At 47.2% G+C, this 26,530-nt stretch overlaps 1 protein-coding gene across 1 annotated transcript in view; it reads left to right on the forward strand.

Moving 5' to 3' along the window:
• Positions 1-12,688: 12,688 nt before the first annotated feature.
• LOC144146597 (endothelin-converting enzyme 2-like) overlaps positions 12,689-26,530 on the forward strand; it is a 28,648-nt gene continuing 14,806 nt past the window's right edge. The window contains exons 1-5 of the mRNA XM_077678536.1: positions 12,689-12,766; positions 15,277-15,457; positions 20,991-21,184; positions 23,258-23,444; positions 25,396-25,588. Of these exons, the coding sequence (XP_077534662.1) occupies positions 12,689-12,766; positions 15,277-15,457; positions 20,991-21,184; positions 23,258-23,444; positions 25,396-25,588 (833 nt within the window). The remainder of the gene's footprint in view (positions 12,767-15,276; positions 15,458-20,990; positions 21,185-23,257; positions 23,445-25,395; positions 25,589-26,530) is intronic.

The raw sequence follows: 26,530 nt of genomic DNA on the forward strand, positions 1-26,530 counted from the left end.
ATTGGAAGATGAGGGAAGGGGAATCGAGTCTTAATGAAAGTCACATGTACCCTGTTAAACACAACTTGTCCATTTGCAGGCCCTACTAGGGCTGCAAACGGACAAAAAAAAGGACAAAAAACGGACAAAAAAAACGGACAAAAGAAAGGACAAAAAAAATTATATTTCGTACCAGGCGTCGAGAAATTTTTAGAACGTCTGACACACGCATTGAAAGAATGAATTTAACCGTAAAAACGCGCTACTGCGACACAGTAAATGAAACGGTACGCAGTCAGCGAAAGTTTCGATTTTAAAATACCACCCGGCAACTCCAAACTCTTCGCGAGGGGACTTCTCCCGAAATCGATAAATCGCAAGCAAGTTTATTCATGTTTGCACCGCAACATATTGAACGTGGTTAGTTTGACCATTCGTGTGTGCATGGGTTGACCCCGTGCACACACTTCGCTGGGCACAAAGTAGATGTAAGCAATTGTTGAAGGGGGCTTAATCGACATGCGTGCAGTATCAGTTTGAAACCGGTGTAAGCATAAACTGCACAAAGTAGCCAATTTTATTCTTCTAGGTGGAAACAAAGCAGCAGAAAATGAAATAAAAAATAAAAACATTACCAACCGGGGTATTGTTTACTTCAAAAATATGCTCGTTAAGCTCGAAATTGTTTCTTGTTTATTTGGGCCCATGCAGATCATTAATTGCGCCCATCGTAGCCGGCTGAGTGTCGACCAACAAAACAGTACTTATAAACCAGCAAGAACTTCCTTATCCCTGGCTGCCCCCTGAAGGTTTTCTTTACGTACACTGACTTTCCTAAACTGGCGGCAATAAGAACAATGGTGAAAATCTGGCCGCAAAATTTTCTTTGTATACCTTCGAAGCATGCATATTTGTGCCTGCTGCCAGTCACGCGAATTCGTTACCGCTTTACATCGACAAGCACATGCGTTCACCGAAAGAAAACAAACAAAATGATAAACAACAGGTCGCCGCTATCCGCGTAGAGAGAATCGGCTTTTATTACTATTCCCGTCGAGAGAATTAGGCTGCTAGTAATATTGGTCAGCAGAGTATTGGTTCGGGTGAGTTGGTACATAGCGAAGTCTCCAAGCGCAGCTCAAGACGAGGGACAAAAACACAGAAGGCGACACGCAGAGCGCTCTGTCTCTTGCCTAGCGCTCTGCGTGTCGTCTACTGTGTTTCTGTCTCTCGTCTTGTGCTGGTTGTAGGGTGCATGTTAGATACCTGAAGTGGCCTGAACTAGCCTAAAACTATTGACTCTGCGCTAGTAATATTGAATCCTGCAGTTTGCGTTATAGCTGAACAATTGATGCAAGCAATCGCACCAGCTATTCCCGCTGCAGGCAAAATTCAGTTTGCAGTCGCTGACAATGAGGCACGTAGAAACAATTCTCCGTCATATCTCCGCATGAAATGGATGAGCAACACGACTGTTTTCCGGTAGTGACGCAAAGGAAAAAAACAAAGATGATGCTTGTGCCGAGGTTGTAGGGTGCATGTTAGATACCTGTAGGTGGGCTGAACTAGCCTAAAACTATTGCTAATTTAAACTGGTTACTTCGGCGCGGTAAGCCATCAATTTAGTTTTTATGTATTGGCAAAGGTGTTAGTGCGCGTGATGATGACGAAGAGGACGATGATGATGATATTTGTGTTTATTGGCGCAAGGGGTTCTAGGCGAAAGAGCGCGAAAAATTAGTGCCTTTCCACTCTGTGAAGAAGGATGACCTGCAAAGCTGGACGCACTCGAGCGGACGAAACAAGACACGTTTGTCGTAATTTGCGATGGAGCATATTTCCTAGGCCATTAGCTGAATGACCCTCTGACGGATCCAAGCTTTGTTATTGCAGATAAACATGGAACTGCCTGTGTCTCTCCCGCGTCGTAAGCATCATACTGTTTGTGTAAGGCCCGGTTCAGACTGTTGCCGCAACTGTCGCAATGACCTAAAGAATGACGTTATTTCACGTCTCAGCTAACCGAACTGCATGACATGGCATTTTTTTTACATCCGTAGATCACAATATTGGTTTTGCGTCGGTAATCTGAACTTAGCCTAACACACAAACCGTATCCGCTCTACCACTATGGACTCCGGACAGGTCCCATTGGGCCGTTTAACGTCCGCGTTTAAATGTCGTACCAGCACAACAGACTACCACCCATCAGTACGGGCAGGAAACCTATAGCTGCGCGTGCACACCTCGCCTTCTCCCTACCAATGATTTTTACTACAAAACTGCGCACGCATAAACCGGGAACCGGTCATGTACGCGTGCTTAGAAGTGACATACGCCGCTACGGCGGGTTTCAGTCGTTTTAGGGGGCAGCCCCTTGGCAGCTGTTACCTGGGCTTCGCGGGAGCAGCGCCTGTTTATGTCTGCGTAACCGAGTGAGCGAGCGCAGCAGCGACGAAAGAAAGAAAACGGAGAGGACCGTCTAGCGAAGGGTGAAGTGGAGTACAACACGTGCGGCTACCGCGTGATCTCTCTCACTGCCTTTCACACATGTTTCATGTGTTGGCACCAAGGAGCGCCCTCGCGCTAGACATTCCCCAGACGCTGTTCCTTTCTCCGCTAATTCAAACTTCTTGACGTTTGCGCGGGAGGTTCATACACGATACGCAACAACAAGCTCGCAGCTCCTTTGCGCGGGGATAATCCGACCTACCGGAAATTCGCGCGGGAGATTCGAACACGGTTTGCAACATGCTGGCCGGCAGTGGCGGTGCACTGCAATGTAGCAGCGGAGTAGCGCATGCAGTCGTACGTTCGCTGATCACGCGAACACTTCCTTAGACGCAGTAGAAATGCGCCGTGACCGAGAAGACTGCAGCTCCTGCTGCGCACAATTTGTAGTAATCGTCAGCGCATTTTTTAACGGCCATCCGTGCTTCAGTTTATTTTTCGCAATCATCTGATAGCCGCATATCGCCATTAGCTGCCGCCTGCGCAACTTCACAAGGGGGCATCGGTGGAGGCGAGAAGGAAAATAGTTGTGAAAGAGGTGCCAACGGTGGGGAGGAGGAGCCCCGGAACGGCGCCGAGTAAATCGATCACACCGGAATGAAAACTGCGGGGGGGGGTTAGATATATACTGCGTTGCAGTAAAAATGCGTTGTGTCTTGGGTAAATGTTGGTTCTGCGCTTTGGGTAAGACGGTTATTTAAAATTGGTGTGTAGGGTCATTGATAATAATTAAAACGTGAATATTATAGATGTGCCAAAAAACACCTAAAAATTTAGGCTTAAAATCAGTGTGCCTCCGCAAGGGAATAAAAAACGAAGACAATGTGGCGGAAGAACCCTCAGCACTGTCCTCATCACTGAAGGACAGGCTGTGATTTGGCGCGCTAGGAATGTTTACTTGAAAACGTCAGCCGCAGCCAAGCAGCCTAAAGCATTCTATCATTCGTTAGACTTTCATCCGGGAGAAAGCGTGCCGGGTGTTGTGGAATGTGTTGTGTGTATAGAATGGTGCAGTATTCCCGTCTTTCTGTTTCGAGTTCTTCGTTTCAGCTAAGACATACAGTTCAGGGAGAACTCCTCCGTGTTTAGCACGTGTTGACCGTGGTTTTTTGTTCATGAGGTATCTATGTGTGCCATGTGTGTGCCTGATTATTAAACGACACGGTGAAACTTGTATGAATCTGCGATTTTTCGTTAGTTGTGCGCGTATTTTCTATTTGATTGCATAGAGTTTCTTTTCTGTTTGTGTCTCGCTCTGTATCCTCCAGAGTTCTCGTAGTTTTCTTATAATGAGAAGTTTGCGGCCACAGTAAGGCGCAGAGACAATATCTACCTTGCTACGAAGAGCAGAGCTGCCTTCATACAGCAGCTCCATGTTCTGCAATTCCGTGAATGCCAGGAACCCGGAAGACTATGATTTAGAGCCTTGGCGAGTATGATGACATGATAGCCTTTAGAGAGGAGTTTAACGCCGCGTTCTTATGGAGTGCTTGTGTTAGGATTTAGGGTTTCTTATATCGAAAATGCAGGCCGACGGGCAGCACAAGATACTGTAGAGTATGTTTGGGATGCCTTTGTGTAGAACTGTGTATATTGACATTTGTTTTATAGGATTAAAAATGCATGCAGATGGGCGCTTTGGGAGTTTTGGTCCAGTCCCTGTTTTTAGAGGCTACAACATTCTCCTGGCGATAGCTTCTCCGGGGCGAGAACATCAGTTATGTGCGAGCGTGTGTGTGGGTGTATATGTATATTCTGAACCTTCTGTTACTTCTGAGCGTCGAAGATTTACCTGTCCATTCCTGTGCGTGCGCAATCTTCTTGACGTCAGGTAATGGGGGCATTCCGGTGGAGGGTGGTCACTTGGATGCATTGCTGAAGAAACCCTTCTGGGGCTTCTGTGGTCTTTAGTGCAGCTTTCCGTCATAATACATGAGGTAGATAAAATTAGAAGGATAAGAATGAGGTGGAGTGCATACGGCAGACTTTCTCAATTAAAGAATGGCAGCCTACCATTGTCACTGAAGAAGAAAGTGTATGATAGCTGCATATTAGAGGTGCTCACCTACGCGGAGAAACTTGGAGGCTAACTAAGAGGGTTCGACTTAAATTGAGAACGGCTCAGCGGGCAATGGAGCGGAAGATGATAGGTGTAACATTAAGGGACAAGAAGAGAGCGGACCGGGTCAGGGAACAAACCCGTGTTAAGGGCATATTAGTAGAAATTAAGAAGGAGACATAGACGTGGGCAGGGCATGTAATGTGAAGGCAAGATAACCGTGGGTCATTTAGGGTAACAGAGTGTATCCCTAGAGAAGGCAAGCGTTGCAGGGGGCGGCAGAAAGGTGGGCAGATGAGATGAAGAAGTTTGCGGGGATAAATTGGTCTCAGTTAGCACAGGACCGGGGTAATCGGAGATTACCGGGAGACTCATTTTCACTGCAGTGGGCGTAGATAGTGGGGTGATGATGATGACAAGATGTATTTGTAATGAGCTTGGTCATTCCAGTATGTGCAGTTGCAGCTCCAGAGGAAGCTCTGCATACTCATAGATGCCGCGAACGTGTACATAGACTAGTGCCCAATTCTGGGCCAAGAGAATCGACACCTCTGCGTCTCCTGCTGCCCCACCTCACCGTATTAGGGCTTCACCTTACGCTCTGGCTTTCTTGCGTGTGGCCAGAAGCCACAAATGATTTATGGCGACGGAAGGGACAAAAGAATGGGTTTGAGGAATTTGGAAAAAACGGTACGTGGTAAGAAGCTCGAACACAGATAAATCTCTCCGTTATTTTGCCTGCTTGTTGGTCCACCGTATACGAGCGCGGCGGCAGCAGCAGATACCCTGCGGCCAGCGTCCCACGCAAGGTTTGACGATGGTTGGCTGGTTTACACCGTTTAAATTAATCTCCGTGTGCCGTTGTACTCATAGAATGGCTTAGCCTGGTCGTGCAAATGTCAACTAGTCGCCGGGCGTCCTGGTTTAGACGATAACAGTGCCTTTTAAACTTTTTTTGTGTCGTGATGAACCAGGACCATGCTAATAAGCATAACGCCCTAAGCAGTTTTTAAATATATTTTACACACGGGGAATTAAAATCAGCGCCCACTAACATATCAAGACCACAATGTTGATCCCTGGCAAACACCTCGCTCTTCCGCAAGTCGAGTTGCCTCGCACAGAAATCGCACCCTGTGTTGTAAAGCGACTGTCCTTTGAAAACACCAATATCAGAAAAAGAAATCATTTCGAACCTATATAAATGAAATATACGAAGCATGAGTATTGGAAAATGATGCGGCGGCAATGGGAAAGTAGCGACAGGAAAGTAGGAAAGTGACCCGTGATTCACTTAGGAAAGTACGGCTAGGAGCTCTCAGTGGCGGGCACCTACACTCCGCGTTCATGACTGGTTAGGCCGGTCACGTGGAGCTTTAAAAACATTTCTGGCGTAACAGAACTTGCCCATCTACAGAAGGCATGCCTCCAAGCCACTTTTAATGAAGGTCTGCAAGAAGGTCCTCGGGTTACCCATCAGCACGTCAACTCCAAAGCTGCTCGAATTAGGAATCCACAATACGGCAGAACAGCCCTTGTAAGCACAACTGCTTCATCAACGTCTTCGACTAGGCCCTGCGGTTGCAGGAAGTAACCTCTTCGCGGGGCTGCAAATGTCCCCGCCAGATTTTGACAGTGATCCCTTGCTTGAAAACACCACGCCAACATTGCGACAGGCGATAAATGTCGCTCCCGTACAGCACGATAATATTTCAACCGACCATGCGGACCAAAGAGAAGCAAAGAGAAGCAGGAACGCGGTCAATACGGAGAGAGTGAGGGTTCAGCATATACTGACGAAGCCTTATATACCAGCACGAAGGCATTGATGGTCGTAGTTGCCACTACAAGGGACAAATCGCGAGCAAGCCACTCCAACGAACCACCACATTACAAGCGGAGGAAAGAGCTAGTTTATTAGCCATCACTCCAAGAGATGCGGGTACAACCGTCACTGACTTGCCGCAGGCTGGCCGTAGATCTATGAGATGAAGAATCTCTGCCCGATTGATGAACATCATACCACAAAGTCCTCTGGAAATAAACATCAAGATAGTGTGGACACCTGCCACCGCTGGGCACAGGCAACGCAGCCGCCCGTCACCTAACCCGAGAATTGGCTTGCTGAGACAAACAGGAATGCAAGTTTGATTGGGCATCTCTGATAGTGGCATACCGGAGATAACGATGTATTAGGCTGGCACGTAGGCAGGACCCACTCCGCATAATGAGTTCACGAAATAGCAGAAATGAATAATCTCTCTATTACAGATAGATGTGTTCCCACACTCTCAAAAAGCACACCTCAGCAGATCTAAGCTGTAAACTCCGTTATGTCGCTTCTGGAAGGAGACGGGTGCACTCTAACACGTCACATGGGAGTGCGTAGCGAACCCCAGAGTGGAGCCGATATGTTCCCAGCTCCGAGTTATAAGGCAAGCTTCGGCTGATGAACAGAGCCATCACAGCAGGAAAATCTCAAGGAGTCCTGGACTAAGGACGCCACTTCTCTGTGTTGATTTTAATAAACGTTTCTTCCCGCTCTCTCTCTCTCTCCTCTCTCCATGGCAGAGATTTTGAAAGAATGAACAGTAATTTCCCAACACGCGCAAAAAGGACCGACTTGTTTACTTCCTTGAACGTTTTTATTCCTGGTCTCCTCGCAATAAGAAAGACGCATTTCCAGTTTCGCGCATTACCAGCGATTTTCGATTTCTGTCAGCATTTCCGATCCGCGCAGGACGCCTGCATGTGGCAAACCAGGCTCAACATGAATTCACAGAAAAAACATTACAAAATATACGTAAACATGCCTCCAAGCCCTTGTGTTCTCGTATAAAACGCACAACAGGAAAGAGAAGGAGAAAAAGGCAAAACAAAAACATCTTCTGGGGCCAACACACACACAAAAAGTAAATAATTAAGTGGGTGGAAAGAGGCAAATCACTTTTTCGGCATTGCCTCTAGCCACCCGGGACGCCCTTCATAAATCAAGCTTCCGCTGTTACGATTCAAGTGCCAGGAGCACCCTCGACCCATTTCGGCTTGTGAATTAAAATTGGCCACTATGATTCAACCACTGGCCGCTTGCTCACGTTAAGCTGGTCCGGCGGCAACTCATCTACAAGGGCATATTGCCCCCCTCTGCACACCCCAATCATCCGAGAGGTCACAGGGAGCCAACGGCTCCCACCACCTGACAAGTTTCTCACTGAGCTGGCTATGAGCACACTCAAGACCGACGTCGCCACCGCGGCGGATCCAACGCTGTATCATCCGTGTTAAAAAGTAATGCACATCTAACAACAAAAAAATAGGCGGGTGCGCGTGGTCATATAATAATGGGCAGGACTCATGCTTAATCAGTGCGGCTGGAACTGTTTAGACCTGTTTTTCCCACGTGTATGGCTCAGCACCGCTATATACGTTTGTTGAGCCCTTTGCAAAACAAAGAAAAGCAGAAATCAAAGGAACCATCCAGTTTTAATAACAAGACACAATTCATTCATTCATTCATTCATTCATTCATTCATTCATTCATTCATTCATTCATTCACTCACTCACTCACTCACTCACTCACTCACTCACTCACTCACTCACTCACTCATTCATTCATTCATTTATTCCATCATTTGAACTCCAGGGTCCAATGAAAAGTCATTGGAAAAAGGAGCGATCATTCATAGAGGTGCCCCATTCCTCTGTATCGTATCTTAGCTTATTGAGTACTGACCGACAGGACGTTTAAGCCCATGGATCCAGCGAAGAAATTCCCAATGCTAGGCAGCATATATTTGAAATATCAGATGATATTCAAAGCAAAGAAATAATGCAGCACGTTCAAACATTTGCGAGAGTGGTAAAGGTGCCTCAGTTGTTTTAAGAAACAAATTGAGCCGCACGGGCGCATGAATGCGGCTTGGTCGCTTCTGCTCGCTGTCGTACTGCGTACTGACGGATACCATCAGGGCTCACACGTACCGTTGTTCCCAGCTCGTTCGTGTAGGCCCTGTCGCGCTTTAGTCTGGTTTGTTTTACAGTACTGCGCCGATTTCTAGCGCAATAAACGCTTTCATAGAATCATCTATATTTCCCGTAATTGATTATGCCGAAACTTTCAACTAAAGCATTTTAGTCCGATTTGCTTGCATAACAGTGTTGCGCTAGAGAAAGAAATGGGCGTGGATAACGATCGATCTGATTCTGATACACAATGGCATGTCATTGTATTAAATTTTCGAGACACCAAAACTGTCCTCACACACACACCCGGCCAGTTCCGCGAATAATAAAACTACGGTTGCAATGACGATATCCAAGAACACCCTCATCAGCAGTGCTTCAACCCAACGACCTCGTCCTAGGGCTATGAAGAAATGCCAGTTGTACTCTGTTTTACCCAAATTACCTCCACTACTATCATAACTGGTTGCAAAGCCGCCTGCCGGAGGCTCCTGTTGGGGCAGGTGGCTTCCGCCACACTACGGTTTCGGAAGCAGCATCTGCCTGAGCATCGGCTGGACATTGTGTGTATTCCCGCCAACTCTGCATCGACGGGGAATACTTTGCTGATCGACAGGCTCTAGACCTCTCTTACCGAGCAGCTGACACCGGGAGTATTCCCGTACCACTTCTGACATAACAAGAAATCGCCAGGTACAATCGAACCACAAGGCTGACCTTCTCCAGTCCTCACACATCTTTGACAAAAAGGCAAAAATTCTTTCAATGAATATAAATAGCACTTTTCGCAATCCGGTTCGTAGGCATTTACCCTTTCCAGCACAATACTCAGCAAAGTTAAAATTTGGACAGGAACGTGGAGCTTTCAAACACATAATATTCACCTGCGCAAAGAACACAGGCCTTCATTCCCTCAACCCGTCCCCTTCGCCTGAGCAGTGAAAGATACTGTTGCACGGCTGTCGATCTGAGGGCAAACTCCTATTTGTGATCAGAGCTACTGCAGACCGGACCTCACATGGGTTCCTGGACTGAGGAACCACTCCTGCCTTATTGCATAATATTTTTTTCTATGATATGAGAACCTGTACCGACCCCTGCTGTTACATTCATTGCACACCTGTCGTTTCACAAAACTTACGAACTACTATGTGGTCTTCACGGAACCATAAACTTCTGAATGACCTCACCAATTAAAGTGATTTGTGACCTCACAAAACTTGCACAAAGCGCGTAACCTTCAAGTGTGATGTTTTCGATCATTCGCTCCTTTTGTGTCCGTCTCCTTCCCCACAAGGTCATTCATGTCCAATAAAACCATCAAGCTACTCTGCCTCTCTTTCTCTCTATCGCTTTCTTTCTCTCCGCGTTAGCTATAGTGATGCTATTCGGAAGTGATGGAGCGGTGAGGCGATCATGTTTATGGCGATAAGGATGCGTCATGAAGCGCACACAGTCGCAGTCCTGATATCCCGTGGACGACTATTCACTCGAGAGAACAAAGCGAATATGGAAAACAGCCGCAGCCTGCCTGCCCTACCACCCCCAGCACCATAATCTTCTCCTTCTTCCTCACCACCATCAGCATCATCCTCATCATCCCCTTTATGTCCATTGCAAGGAAGGCCCTTCCGAAAGATTTGAAGCTCGATGATGTTAGCTGACTAACCGTAAATTTAGGCAATCGAATGTGGCCGTCGACATGGTAACGTGTGTTAGAGACGTACCCACTACGCCAGGAGAAATTTAAGCATGGTAGTCGCACAAGTAGTAATAGGTGAGTAGCAAAGCATATGTCCCTATTAGTTGCATATATTTAGCAATACCCAGGACGATTGACCTAAACCTAAGGTATTGTAACGAAGCTACGAAGAAAACGTCAGAAAGGTAAAAAATGATGATGACAATTAGGAGACATGTACAGGCGTAATTCCATTTTCATGTAGGTACATTTATGGCACTTTCAGCTCCATGCGTAATGTCAGTTAAATGTAATCACAGTCTGTACCCCAAATTTGAATTGACCTAGAAGGCACGAAAGATAATTTACTTACGTAAACAATTAATAAGGTGGTCTAACAGAACATTATTGGACGTGGCCAATAAAACACCACCCAAACAGATAGCACTCGAACCGTTGTCACCAGTGTCAGAACCTGTGAATTTCCCCGTACACCAGGAGGCCGAGCAGGAATTTTTTTTTTGCTATTAGTATAGGAGGAAAAGGTAAGGGGCCACATCGCGGGCTATAGCGCTGGGAAGAGCGGACGTTTCCGTGTAGCGCGTAAGATGGTCTACGGTGACGATAAACCACCTGTTTCTAGAAGGCGGGAATGGTAAGGTTCTGTAAAGGTCTATTCAAACCCGATCAAATGGGCGCGAAGGGCACGGTAGATGTTGCAAGGCTGCTTCAGGCTTTGGACGTTGTAGCTTGCTGCGTTGGCAGGCCTCACAACCACGGATGTACTTGCGTATAAAACTGTTTATTCCCCTCCAGTAACAGCGCCAACGAAGCCTAGTGTACGTTTTCAAGACGCTAGCATGAGCGGATTGGGGGTGAGCGTGGAAAACTGCACATATTTCGGCTCGTAGATTGCGTGGTATCACGAGCAGCCATTGCCTTCCGTCAGACATATAGTTCCGACGGTATAGAAGACCGTCTCCTGCAGCGAAATGAGCTGTTTGCCGTCGTTGGGAGGTTGCCCGGCTTTGGGAGGTTGGGAGGTTGCCGTAGTGGTGGTGGTGGTAAGACATGCCATAAAAGAAGTGACCCACGGGTCCTGTTGCTGTTGAAGGGTCAGGTCAGGTCAGAAATAAATGAATTAATGAAAGAATGAAACTTTATTAACATAAGGATAGCGACTCGCCCTAAGTGCGGGTGGGTGGAGAGGGTGGTGTCAATTGTTTCGACACATAAATAAATAAATAAATAAATAAATAAATAAATAAATAAATAAATAAATAAATAAATAAATAAATAAATAAATAAATAAATTAATATGTCCTCACCTATCATTATCAGCGTTCTCTGAAACCCATTCAGAAAAGTTGGTTATTGTGGAGTGCGTCTTTAGGCGACACCGAACGACATCCCCACTGTCCCACGTGTGGTCAGCTGGATACTCTATATCACTTTCTTATGAAGTATCATACTGACCCCTGCTTCCAACTCCCCTCCCCATTCTACTGGGATCACTCCAGCCAATTGCTGGTCACCCCACGAGCTCTGGCGGCGCGGAGGCACTTCTGGCCCTCAGCCACCCCCTTCACTTACCCAGTTTTGCAAATAAAGTTTTGTTTCTCTATTTACAAAAAAACTTCAGCTGCTACAATTTGCAGAAAAACTGAAAGGTTACCCTTCCACAATTCTTTCTCACCCTCCGCGCTTTCTCTTTCGCATCTAGGAACAGCCGCTCTGAAGCGGTTCAAGCAATGACAGCGTATATGCGTTTCCTAGTCACTACAGCCTGCCGACTTCTGACCTTGGTTATGGGGGTTATATCACAGCATAAACGTACCTAAAGCATACAAAACCACCTGAACTAAAATAAATAATAGCCAAAACGGGCCTGCGATGGTTGAAAACCACGGTGTAGAAAAATATTCAACATAAAATAGCCGAAACTGACCTAAAACGGGAAAACCCGCAAGAACGTACAAGAAGCAGTAGCTGCAACCGACCGAAAGGCAACTAAAATACCCAAATTCCCATTTATAATGCCTAAAGATGTCATAAATAGATTATATGCGGGATAACAAATGCTAATATTCAACAATGACAAACCCTTGAAAAAGAAAAAAAAAGCGGTAACGGGGTTTCAACCCGGGTTAGGATGTTTGCTTCGCAGGAGCGGAACTACTACACTACGAGACCAAGCGGTTGCGAGCGATTTAAATTGAGGGCCACATGCACGTGGAGATATCTTAAAACATGCACCTAGATGGCGCCATGCGTCGCTTGGCTGTCCTGACTAGGAAACACCTATACGCGGAATAATGACAAGGTTGTGCTGGTTGTCGCTTCCGGGGGAGAAGAAAAAGAGGATAACGTGGCGGGTGCCTACACCTGCCATCTACGCGCAATCAACCTCCCGAGACACGCCAGCGACCAAGGCACCATTCAAAGCACCAGTATGGCCAAGGTATCAGTATGGCCAAGGAGCCAAGGCACCAGTATGTCACGCCGCTGCGAGACCACCCCGACCACACCACGCCTTCAGACCACAACCACGGCGTCCGAACCGGATAAGCGGGTGAGTGCCTCTGTAACCGCGGGACGTGCTTAGCTTTAGCTGTGGTCGGCTGTGTTTAAGATGAAGACGTTGGGGCTTTTTAACGTCAGGCCTAGTTTGCCGACGAGGTTGCTATGTATGGCATTAGTGTGCATGCTCCATCGCTCGCCGATTTACTGGTGGCACTTCATCGCATTCGAACGTGTTCACGTAGGACATAATATGCTATTTACACTACTGAATTCCCATAGATTTTATGTAGCACGGAGCGTTTCACTTTGAGCGCCAGCTTTCGACATTCATCATCACCAACTTGCCTACGGCCATTGCAGGGCAAAGGCCTTTCCCGTGGATTTCGAAATATCCCTGACCCTTATTAACTGCGACCAATTCATTCCCCGAAACTACTTCATCTCATTTGCCCACGTAAATTTCTGCGGCCTCCAGCCAGGCTTGCATTCTCTAGGAATCCACTCTGTTACTCCTAATGACCAACAGTTATCTGACCTTTGCATTATATGCCTAGCCCATGCCCATTTCCTCTTTCTATTTCTAATAATATGTCGTTAACACACGTTTGTTCCCTGACCCACTCTGATCACTTCTTGTCCCTTAACGTTAAACCTACCATCTCCCGTTCCATTCCTAGATCAGTGGTCCTCAATTTATTTATCCGTATGTAAATGTCCGTAGAATATCACAGGTTTTATCTCACCTACAAAACTACTCCGTCTTCAAGGAACCATATCCTCGCCTATCTAGCGAGAGTGCAAAAAGGGCGAAGAAGAATGGCAGTGAGACAACACGGACACTATGAAAAGGAGGCTGTGGCTGAAGAACACGAAGCGGTGTCGCCTAAAGGACATGGTGCTCGTAGCACCCTTGTACCATTAGCTTAAATGACCGGGATAGATAAAGAAAACAAAATTCAGAGTCGTATTAGCAGTGACACGTGGGTTACGTGCTCACCATACGAGGACAAGCTACACATTTCCATATACTTTCACACTGCTGAACCATCCCGCGTTTTAACTTCATCGAAATGTACTCTATTGACCGACCCATGGCGAAAATAAAACAAATCCCGCAAAGGATAGGAACGGACATTATGGAAGTAAAAAATGTTATCTTCGCTGTGGCGCTGCGCAACTCATAACATCGTTCCGTCATTGCGTGATGCCACCGCGCCAACTGAAACTTGGTCAAATCCGCGTCATTCACAGAATTTGTTTTGTGCCATGCAAGAATACTTCACCCAGAGATATTGTGGTAAATATGCAAAACAGAATTGCTTTACAGCGTGTTTTCCGTGAACAGAGCAAGACAGGAAGGAGAAGAAAAGCACAGGAATAATATCTGTTTTTGGCTATAGTGTAACCTAAAGGTGATATGTGAAGAAAATTTGTCCCTTTTGATTTTTTCTTTTAGGGCGAGTATGATAGAAGACACAGCCGCATGCGCCTTGCAGAAAATGACAAGAAAATGGCTGAGGTTTAGCAATCCTAAAAAAATTTATCACGAGCAAAACGGAAGGCTACGCACACAGTGTTTCGTGAAAATTTGATTTTACTCGAGATTTCGCAGTCTGCCGTCTATAATGCGGGGGATCGGCTTCAACCTTTTGCTTCCACTGAAGAATACCCATGGCTGCCCAGGCGGTCCGCGATCGATTGGGGCACGGCTGGACAAAGCGCCTGAGAAGCTGCCCAAATTGCTGGCCTAGTCACAGAATTCGCTTGCATTAAAGCGTACCCACATACGGTGCAGCCGGCGGTGAGCGATCAAGCGCGGACGAAGCAGCCGTTTCACACTCGCCTAACCACTTGAAACTCAAGCAAATCAGTTCCCAGTGAGCGAAGCGACAAGAAGAAAGGGGATGCTTGCGCGCCGGTAGCTGAAAGTCACACACGACGCGATGAACGACCTTAAAATATTTAGTCAAATAGAGGTTTCGCTCTCGAAGAAGTGACCAGGGCCCGTTTGCCGGTACGCATAAGTTCCCAATTAAGTTCCCGCTTACGAAAAAGACGCCAATAAGTCGGAGCCAGCCACGGCAAATAGGCCGGTTGCCACAAAACCCGACGGAAACGCTACCTTAACCAAACGTTCGTATCAGTTTCGGGCAAACGACTTATTACTTAGACAGCCCTAAAGTCGTAGTTGAGAACTTATTCCCAAACTTATCACCTTCGGGCAAACTGGCCCAGGTGTTTATATATAATCAGACCGCGTCTGCTAATTTGCGTCATTCCGTGATGATGCCATTCCGCCATCGTGTGTGACTGTCTGCTCATCGTTCTATCAGTCTATGTGTAGCCGCTACCCTCGTCAGCACAACAGGATGCAATTCTTCACTTAGCGCAGTTATCCTCTGGAGGCTTTGAGGGACTTAAATATTGGGCAGCCTTAAGGAACGGGGCTCTTTGGTTGTGGGCTATGTAGGCGTCTGCATGTGCCAATCCCCGGCCATTCGAGGATTCCTGACGGCCTGAGACCAGGCAATCCCGTCATCACTGCTCAACCCTTCGCAGTCGATCCTTGCACCGCTGCTGTCCTCGGTTCTGGGCGTGGCGCTCACCCTGAGCGTGATCACCATCAGCCTGACGGTGCTCCACTACCGGTCGTCGGGGTCCGGAATCTTCGGCCTGAGGGGGTCCTCTTGGAACACGTGCAACTCCAAGCTCTGCCTGAACCACTTTCGCAGACTCAGAGGTGCGGCAGGGCATCGCAAGATATTAGTTTGCTGTGTTCATGTTCATTTTTCGAGCCTTCACGATGACAAACCTAACGACTCTTCGAAATGGTGTAGTACCACCTGATTGTGAAGCAGTGTACAACATTGGAGCACGCTTTACGAAAAGAATGCCACCGTAGTCTTGGCCCATTAGAAAATGCGAAAGCTCTACCGCTTTGCAAACTGAGGGAAAATGATGTTTTAACATTCCACGGTATTCTGGACTGAACAGACATCGTCCACAACTTTGCGCCTTGTTGTGCAGGTTTCGATCCACCGCATGCAACCGCAGTTAATATTTTGTTTAACGGAAGCCATGCCCAATAAGAAGTAAGGACCCCTGGCAAATGTCTTTTGTGCATACAAATTATGAACGGCAAATGCTTTGTTTCAAAATTCCAATAGCACTAAACAGGTTGCATCCGGAAGAATTGGCATGACGGGCTAGTTTCTTGTATGCTGTTTGGTGTTTTGGTATATAATGTCATGTTATTGTCATTGTAAGAAACGAAAAAATGTATTACGGGACTGCGCATAATAAGTGGAATTTCGCTGACGAACTGTGATATTAAGTCTCTTTTCGCGCCTAGTTCCAGTGCTACCACGGCATGTCCAACTTGTAGGGGGTGCATTCGCCGTCAGGCCCACTGTTGGCTTTTTAATGTACCCCTGGCATCATTTGATGTTGAAATAAAATGTCTTGTACCTTAATAGCAGTGTAAGTAAATTGACGAGGCTATGTAACAGAAAGTAGAAACTATGTTGTACGTGATCGCAAAAAGAAGCTGGCCATGCTACCGCAAATCTACAATTCTACCGCAAATTTGTATGTGCCTTGTTATTCACATACAGCGTGCGTTGATAATTTTGCATAGAACGGAGATTTTTCGCACTCGAGGGCTAGTTTTTTGTTTCCCTTTTCAAGGCCTCCTAGTAGGGTTTCTTTTCAGGTTTTTTTCCCGTCCAGTTTGAAAGGCTTTCGAAGCGACATTTTGGGCGGTGTCCCTCACGTCTAAGCACGCGCACATACGTAGTTGCCCGCTTGTGCACGCACCGGTGGGTGTGGGATCGTTCATACGCATCCAAGCTTCGTGCGATCACTGATGACAGGCCCATTGGGATAGTGGGAGATTTCAACGTATCATGACGTCGCACGGCCTACTGCTATCTGACTGCTGTCCTCCGCTGGCGAGGGTTATGGCAACTTAAGAAACGGCGCGAAAAAGTCGGACAAGAGAGAGAAAGCGTGCACGAGCGCTCATGTCCATTTCCCTCTCTTATCCTAGTTTTTCGCGCTCTTTCCTACGGTGTCATGTGCACCCACATAGCCCAAAATCAAGCTTTAGTTCGAGGGTTGTGGTTTGGTCTGTTACCCAGACAGTAAAATGCCTACTGCGCAGGAGCGAACCGCACAGCCCCGTGTTTTCCCCTTAGAATAAAACTCCAGCCCTTCAAAGTTTCATTGAGCTTATTGACTTCGGTGTGTGCGCAATAGCGAATTACAAACGCGTTTTGTTTCGCCCTCTTTATGGACTGAGCCTACCTTCACTATTCACCCTTCTTCAAATATTGGAAGGAAAATTAGCTGTACGGCTGCAAACGTTGCGTAAAAAGGTACGTTATTGAACCCAGAAGCTACGTAGCGCGAAGAAACGCGAACCGAAGCAAACGTTCTGAGTTTTGTTTAGCATATTTTAGTATCACGTGATTTGAAAAAGGGGGGGGGGCACAAAATATGGCCCGTTAAGTATACTCATGCACGCCGCTAAGAACACAGAAAAAATTATCATGATTCAGTGGATCGTTATGAATGCATTAGTGTCGCATCCCTCACTTGTGAACGTGACACTCGGCCGGGTGCGCACACCCTGCTGTTGCTTTCGAAACCCGCAACGCCTTCTCCTGCGCCCCTGCAACACCGTGCCAGCCGCGCGTACTAAGCGTCTCAATGATCACGCTTGCTCACTGAACCCCGGACATCGACTGCCCATCGCTCCTCTTGTTGTCCACCTGCAACGGCATTTCTTCCCCATCCTTCGCATTCCATCGTGTTTTGCCGACACTCTCTTGAGCACTCTATGCGCAGTCCATTTCGTAATGCGCACAAGCGGTGACCTAACGCGTCTGAACGCCACATGAAAGGCCGCGTCAGGTGGAAGGAGAATGCGAGCCGCACTTCGACTTGACATCCACCTAGCAATTGCGTCGGCAGCTGGGCAACTACGCGGTGACCGCAACCGAAAGGCATAGCTGGCTCCGCTGACGTCCTCACCCTCCACATGTGCTCTACAGTTTCTCTTATTCTAATGCTATGTGTCAACTGATCCAAGGCACAAACTTGTAACAACATGCACTGTGTAGTGTTCACGAAATAAACACCGATTGTGAAACCTTTATAAGAAAGGCGGAAATCATGGCCAAACGGAAGTAGTGTCGCATCCAGCTGAGAGAGTGGCTCGAATAAGCCCAGCCCGCCGATCTCAAGGGTTCAACCTTGCGAAAATATTCATGGAGAAACACATGCACTGGGCCCTAACCGGTACGGCGCTGACCCTAAAGCATACGGTGAACCGGGCCGGCTGCGATATCAGTTTTTCCTAACGACCACTTATGCATTGATCCTCCTCCGCACTTCTGTTGTTATTCGGAATGCCGCTGAACTGTGCGGCGAACAGTGCCGTTCTTGAAATCTTTGGACAATGTTGGAAGTAACTGGTATTGTCCTTGATATTTGGACTTCGCCTAATGAACAAGCGACTCAGTGATTGTATGCACTTTTGATTGTTTGTGTGAGTGTGAAGTGAGCGCGACGAAAACGGGCACAAATGGAAGAAATACAAACAAGCACCTACTCCCTAATGCAAGATATTGTTGCACACGCAAGGTCTACATGCATCATCACAAACCAGATTCCACGGACATGCATGTATGTGTGCGTTCATGTGTGCGTGCCTATGTTTTGTGTGGTTTGTGTGATGGTACACTTGGCCTTGCCGCCTGCAGCAGCTGCAGCGATGGCAGCGATGAATGTACCATAAACTGTTGTGCAGAAGGATTTAAAAAAATCCATCCATGGCAGTTTTACACGCCCAAGCTGCTCCTGGGCTATGGGGCGCGCAGTAGTGGTGGCCTTAACCTTCTACCCCCTGGGTATATTCAAAGTGTGCTGAAATCTTGAAACACAGGCGCTTTCCTTTTTCTGCTTTAAAAAAACGTTCACTGCGGCTGATATCAAATCCACGTCCTTGGAGTTAGCAGCAAAATACCATAGCCACATTATCTCTGCGGCGGGTGTAGACCAGGTTTTCTCGAAGTTTCAGAACTTCTGTGAAACGTGAAACTGCACCTTTTCAGCAAGACTTATAATCAATGGGCGTAAGCCCGAGGTATCACTTTGGTGACTTCGTATTTGCCATGACGGCTACCAGGAATCTCAGTTATTACAATAATTAATATAGTTTTAAATACCCGTTCACAAATCGGCACTTTCATTTGCGTGTTTTAAGAAAGTTCGTATTGAGGCGTCAAGGCCAGTTCAACAAAACTAGCCCAGTTAAATCAAATGCGATAGTGGATAGGATTGTCAAGTGCGCGTTCGCAATATTGTGTCCTACGTACGCAGGCGCTTTCCCTCATTTCGCGTATCTCTGTGACGAAGTGCGTAATATGAGCAATATCACTAAGGCCGGTGACTGCGAACTTTGAATGGCACGCTCTCTACTCGTAGCCTGTAAATTGATTCAGTGGTTAGCTTTACTTGTTATCCTAAACCAGTGTTCTACTACAATCGACCTAACAAGATATTTTACACTTGCTTTGGCGTTTTGGCTAAATGGGATATTAATTGAGAGAATGCTGGCGTTCCTAGCCTTAGCTGAGACACGCAAGTGCTGGCAAATAGAACAAGTGCGGAGTAGTTACAACCACAGTTAAGCCAATACTAAGAATTTTCGTCCGTGCTCTCAACACCGCAGAGAACGACGTTGAATAAAGTAGGATTTGATAGGATTTGGTATTATTTGATTACCACTGCCATTTATTTGTAAAACACAACACTAAACAAGCAAAAGTGAGATAATGCGGATTATTTGTTAATGGGCTATTTGGGGAAGCCGTAAAAATGAAGCAATGCTCGCGAATAAGAAGGTAAGAATTTGAAATAAAATGAGCTAATTCTTTGCTTTCATTGGTTACATCAGACAGTCCGTTAAATAACAAGTCAAAAGAGGCACGCACAAAAAGAAGCCAGGCCTGCAGTGTCTAGAACTGGAGCAACGTCAACTGGCCAGTGTCTTGCAATACAAAGCAATTGGCCGCATCCTAACCTTGAGCCAGTTACATGCATGCGACAAGCATAACCCACCTGTTGCAAGGTTCCAGCTGGGCTGTTTCTTGATGCAGCTGGAGCAGTTTGCTCATCTTGTATCGGGGCATGCCACTGCAAAAAAAAAAAAAAAAAAAACATCCCCCTCGCGAGGGGCACGATCAAATGCAGAGCATTTCCGCGGGGGGCGCGCCTGCAAGTCGTATGGATTACGTATTGGTTGTTGTTGTAATTGTTGTCTTCCAGCGTAGACATTGTCGATGAAGTCGCTGGTGAAACGTGAAACGTGCCGTGAACCCCCTGCCGCGGCTATGACGCAACGTGGCGCGGCTATGACGCAACACAATCCAACACAATCCACTTTAATCCAATCCATTCCAAATCCAAACCAATCCAATCCAAGCCAATCCAATCGAATCCAATCCAATGCCCCTCGCGAGAGAGTGTTATAGCGCCGAAATCGCCACCACACGAACGCGTGATGCTGACGTCACGATCACGCCACAGATGTTAGCGACCGCAGCGCGCGCGAACGACATATGTGGTTTAAGCGCGAACCGACCGCGGCGAGAGAGCGCGATGCTCTCTTGCCTGTTCTTGCGCGCGAACCTAACGCGGCGAGAGAGGGTGTTGCGCACGTCCCCACCTGTTGTGCGCCCGAACCGAACGCGGCGAGAGAGGGCGTTGCGAGTGGAGAGAAGGCGAGGAGGACGCTGGGGAAAGGGCGCACCTGTGGCCGACGGTTGAATGAGTCAAGTAGATAAGGCACGTTCGTAACCTTCCGTTGTGTGTCGGCTTTGTGGCTCAGTTGGTAGAGTACCATGTACCTTGCGTTCCGCCCGCAGAGTCGTTGGATCGAAACCTGGCGCCGGCAAATATTATTTTTTATATAATGTAGGGGGAGCGATGGGAACTACGGACGCCAACGCGGGTGACATCGTGAGTTACTGAAATGCTCTGCATTTAAAAACAGAATGCGGCGACTTTCTACTTTTTGTCGTAAAAGTAGAGAAAAAAGATTAAAACACCCAACTATACCTGGGTTTGAATTACTACGTACCAGATCCTCCACTGCATCTTTGGTTCCTTAAACTTCCCGATGAAGTTTAACTCGGTCTGACTCCTTCTTTTTACGGTCAAACATTTAGCAAGCTGGGTTGACATTCTTTTGGCGGTGCGACGCGCAGATTCCCTGAACCGGACCATTGACCCATGCGAGGACTTCTACCGGTTTGCGTGCGGCTCGTGGCAACCGCGGGTGGCTGTGGCGCAGACAGCTTTCCGGGACCTGCTGGCCGTTGCGCAACTGGATGCCATCAGGTACCTGGGCGCGGCGCACAACCAGAACCAGACACTCCCGCAAGGAAAGATTTCGGTGCCGGTACGTCACGTTTCAAGCTTTAGTTTTCGTTACCTAAATTCGTTTCCCCCCCAGAACAAAGTTTATACTCGTGGAGCTAGAGTTCACAGCGTAAAGCTCGAACGTTTCCCTCGAACAGGCATTGATGCACCGACTGAAACGGGTGGCATAGAAGGGCAGTTGATACCGTAATTGTATATTTACAAATATGCTCTATTGAAATATAGCCAGGTTTATGTATTGTGCATTTACAGATACCCACCTCGACATAGTTTTCAGAAAAGGGCCTACAAGGGGTCCAATAATCTTTTTATTCCAGGGATTAATGAACAAGGCTCCCGTGCGGGAGCCGAAACGTCATTATCATCATCAACACCTGCCTATCTACGCCGTACGCTCAGTGCATGGCAAAGGCCTCTCCCATTAATCTCCAATTATCCCGGTCCTGTGCTAACTGCGACCAATTTATCCCCGCAAACATCTTGATCTCATCTGCCCATCTAAGCTTCTGCCGCCCCCTGCAACGCTTGCCTTCTCTAGGGATCCACCGTAATGACCAACGGTTATCTTGCCTTCGCATTACATGCCCTTCCAACGTCCATTTCTTCTTCTTAATTTCTACTGATATGTCCTCAACACGCTTTTGTGCCACTTAATGTTACACCTATCATCTTCCGCTCCATTGTTCCGAAAAGTAATTTTATTTTTTTTATACACACTCGTGTTTGGTGTCAGTTTTTAAGTTGTGTCATGCGTTTCCCGACCAGCCGGGTTTCCGTCCAACACTTCATTTAGCCCTCTTTTGCCATGTAGATGTTGACGGCGTTACAAGCCATATACATGGACAGAGAATTCTATAAAGCTGCGATGGCATTTTTATTGGGGCTGACATTTTCTGCTTTACTAAGTTACGGCGGACGCTGATGTTAGCGCAATCCACCGCACTGCAATGACCGATAAAGGCTATTTTCAAGTTAGGCATAACAGATGTTGTCCTCGCAAAATGCATTACACCCCTATAAATGTGAGCAAAATGCAAAGGCCTCGAGAAAATAGAAAATGTCAGAGACATTATACGGTGGACATGCACTTGAAGTGTAACCAACTGACAAAGCGAAGGGAGTAAGTAATGCCGGTGATACCTAACTGTTTAATCTGCGTCTTTGCACTGCCATTGGTCTTGCGGCTAAGTTTTTTTCAACGGCAAGACCTGTTCGCTTATGGGTATAATAAGTAAAAAAAAATAGCGGTTGCCCTGTCTTCCGTTGTTTTGCCTGCTCTGTCTCCTGCTCTCCTTGTCACTGTCACTGAAATGTTGGAAGCCTCAGGTTTCGTTGGGCTTCTTACTGAAAAGGTAGCCTATACAACCAGCAAAAGTTGTTAATGCCCTGAGAAGATTTTACCTTAATTGTATTATCAGCCCTTGAGTGCTCATGTATCCGCTTCGCGGCTTCGTCTGGCTGTCCTATAGCAAAAAGTGGAAGCTTATGCGGGGGATGCTCGCTGGGCCATCGAATCTGAGCATTGAACCGTGATTGGCAGATTCCCAATTAAGCTGTGTTTGCAGTAGTTTTAAACCTGTTGACATGCAAAACTCTCTTCCCCCGCAGAAAACTCACAACATCTCTGTGGCCGAAAATAAAGTTGTTGCAATCGAAGACGTGCGGGGAACGCAGCCGTAATCCCTAACTACTACTGTCCACGAGGTGGCTTGAGGTTGAAATATGACATATTCTTTCGTATGGTTGCATTGCATTTCGAACACAAGTTTACGTCAAAAAATGTAAACATCGAGCAGGAGGCTGCTTCCAGCCTCATCCTTCTTTTCTTGGCCCTATAGTCGCTGCTTAGATTCCATGTATTCAGGCGCTCTACTTCGATTATTTCTGACACCTGCGTACTGCACCATGCAAGCCTTCTTTCTATGCAATGGCGAATCACACGAAGACTCGTATTTTGCAATGCACGCACCAGGTCTGTAACTTGTCCGCTTCTTAGAATTCGTTTTTTCGTGTAATTACCAAATCCCTACAGTAATAATAATTACCTCGCCATCAATCAGAAAAATAGGTAATCATTTCCTTTCTGTTTCAGGACTCCCAGCCCATCCAGCTCAACAAGGCGGAGCGGTCATACCGCGTCTGTCTGTACAGTCAGAGCAGTGAAGTCGCGCTGCTGCGTGAATTCCTGGCCAACAGATCGCTCTCCTGGCCCGAGCGTCCCACGTCACCAGCGCAGCCCTTAGACATTCTCCTGGACCTCGATATCAACTGGAACCTGGGTAAACAATGGAACAGGTGTTGCCCGTCACTGTTGGGGGGAGCGCCATCGTTTTCCACCTTAAGTGCTCTCCACTTCCAGCAACTTTTTACGCTGTTCTCGGGCTGATTGCAGTTCCGAAACGCCACAAAAGACTTTAGCCTTGGCTGTACAACGGTTTTGGTTGTAGAATTGCGGTCACGGTCATTGATTAGGAGCCAAGGTGTTGTTGCTTGCTCTGCGACGCGTTTCTGTAGCCTTCCGCCATCCTGCCATTCCCGACGGATCTTATTGAAAAGCATTGATATATGCAATGATATTACTGTGGGGTAATTATAGCACCTATAGGAGTTGTTACGTTAGCGGGTAATAGTATGAGTTTTTTTTCCAGTCCGAAATTCATCAGCTTAATTTCCTTAACAAGGTAATTTTAGCAAACTAAGAAATTCAGGGAAGCTCGCACTCACACGCAAGACTTGAATGGGGAAGCTGTTGTGAGAGAGGTTCGCCGGACACACAGTTAAGTTTTGCTAACATTCTTTCTTTGAACAGTTGCAGTGCTAGTAATCGTCGTCACATGCATCGAAAACGTTGTCGTCGTCTTCTCGGCTAGTGGTTGATGCCAAGTCATCGTCAGAATTGTAGACTTCCACGATCTTTGCCATCGACTCCAGGCATCGGTGACGAGACTTGCAAATCGTATAGGGATGATTGGCACACTCGTAGCATGTCTCAAATTATTCATAATGGCTTTCAGAAAATGCGGTTGTCCCAGTAACCTCTCCCAAGCTGGGTGTCTTTTAATCGTCACATTAGCGGTGGAGTTTTACAGGCGGGGTAGCGTTTGACGACAGTGCAGGAGTTTTTTTTTTTTTGTTTTTTTCTTTGCTAAAGCCACTGCGTGAGCCGGGAACTCGGCGGTCGCCGTCAGGCATGCGCTCACGAGCGGTCCGCATTTTCTCGCTCCTCGCTGTTTTTCCCCGATTTTTTTTTGGCTAAAGCCACTCGGCATGGCAGGGACGCTCGTTGGTCGTCACGAGGTCTGCGCTCACGAGGGCTCGGGATTTACTTGTAATTTGTTCTTGTAATGGCGAAGTTTAGCTTGCACAGCAGCTCCACTGTAAATGTCAAACCACAGGGTATAAAAGAATAAAGTGGAACGGCGCCCTTGCGCGGAAGAGAATGTGAACAGCATACACCGTTTCGTGCTCGCGCACATACTCGCACATGTCCCCGCACTTGGAAGGAAGGTTTGAACCAGCCCAACAAATAGAATTCGCTGTATTGCAGACATGCACAACAATACAAGGCTGAAATAACACTGAAAAGTTGTTAGCTGCGGCCCTCGCAGCAGACTAGCTTTGTCATTTGACTTTTTTTCGGGCAAAACATTGATGGCTGACTCTTTCGCTGCGGCCACTACTCGTTAAGCCTAACAAGGCTTGCCCCACCAAACACGCTTAGTGGTACTGCGTGGCTTGGTGGCACCTCACGCCATTTTTTATCTCGGAAGCCCGCGAACATCATGTTATTGTCTGCATTTCTTGACCACAACTTCCATTGCCAGCACTTGGATGGGAAAGCCTTTGCAGCCACGCGTGACAAATACGTTGTCCATAGGCTGCTACCTGCTGTCATTCTTTCCAAGAGGTCAGCGGATGCGCACGTGGAGCATCTTCCGCGCATGCGCATATCCCTGATAGGTCGGTGACTGTGGAAGCTGAGACTCGGTTGACAGGCTGGTGTCTGCTCTTTTACTGCTTCTAGTAGTTTTGACGTCCCTGAACCCAGATTGTAACCAGTGATGGAAGAAAACTAAGATTGATTAGTTACCTGCGGAGGGCGCATCAGACATGCAGTGTTCGCTCTTGCGCATCGCTTTCGTGAGCAGCGATGCTCCGTGAGGACAGTGCTTGACATATTAGATGCTGCTAGAGAAACGGTCACTCGAATTTTGCATATATTACTTGCAGGCCTGTGGTTTTCAATACGCCTAGTGCCAGTGCCGGGACACAGCAAGCGTATGATCCGCATCGGGCCGGGCATCGTTTCAACAGCATGGAAAAAGGCCCTTGATGACCTGGTTCTCAAGGGCGTCTACACCGCGCGCCTGCGCAAATTCTATAACGTCATGCGGACGACCAACTTCGTGTCCATGAGTGACAAGCAAGTGCCACCTACCTTCTCCTGTCGCTTATCTGTTGCTGCGAACAGAGGTTTTGCCTTAATGCAGTGTAGGCGTTCAGAGAATAACACGAAAACCGCGTTGCTGTTCCCTGCTTTACAGCAGACCCTCTACTGCGTTATGTCTCGCAAAGTTGCTCATCGTATAGCAATGGCCTTGAGCCGCCGGCGCTCAAGTGTGGCCGGTGGGACGTCTCGCCATGTGATCCGCTTCGGAGAGACATTGCCGCTGCGCTCGCTCGGACCTTTGCCGCTTGGGTACCCAGTGACTAGCCGAGCGTCTAACGACTGCGTAGCCGGCGCTTGGTCTCTTAGCGTCGCCGTGAATTGTGCGCCGGTTGGGCCGTCTGCACGTGCGGATCAGCTCCAGCAACAGGCTGAATACAATCATGCAATCGCCTAACTTTCATGAAACACTCTTTGCATAGCCCTTAAAATCCCAGGCCAAAAAGGCCTGTCGCTCTTTTCAACTATGTTTAGAAGTGTTAAATCTAACCCAATTTTTAAGTTCGGCTATAACTTCTAAAAGCCACTTCAGCGTATCAGTAAGTATTGCCTTTTGAGGGTGCCAAATTGTTGACGCGTACTCAATGAAACGCCTGACCCCTGTTTTATATGGCTGAAGTTTTGTGTCCGCGTTTGCGCCATTAAGACGGCGCTTCAGGAAACCGAGTTATTAAAAGGATTCGTTAATAATGTATTCTAGATGATGGCTCCATGTTATATCACAGTTTAGAAAAAGCCAAGGTACTTTGTTGATGAGGCCGTCTCAATGACTCCGTCATTAACTGCGTATATGGGAGGAGAGTGGGTTGTACCGCAAGCAAATATGACTTGTTTGGTTTGTTAAATGTTAATGGCCCTCTGCCACAACTAGCTTTCCTCTGATTTTTCAAAACTGACTAAGGTAGAAATGTCGGTCGG

Source organism: Haemaphysalis longicornis, unplaced genomic scaffold (assembly GCF_048455015.1).
Source record: "Haemaphysalis longicornis isolate Haplotype H1 unplaced genomic scaffold, Haemaphysalis longicornis Haplotype H1 scaffold_7, whole genome shotgun sequence".
Lineage (NCBI taxonomy): Eukaryota > Metazoa > Arthropoda > Arachnida > Ixodida > Ixodidae > Haemaphysalis > Haemaphysalis longicornis.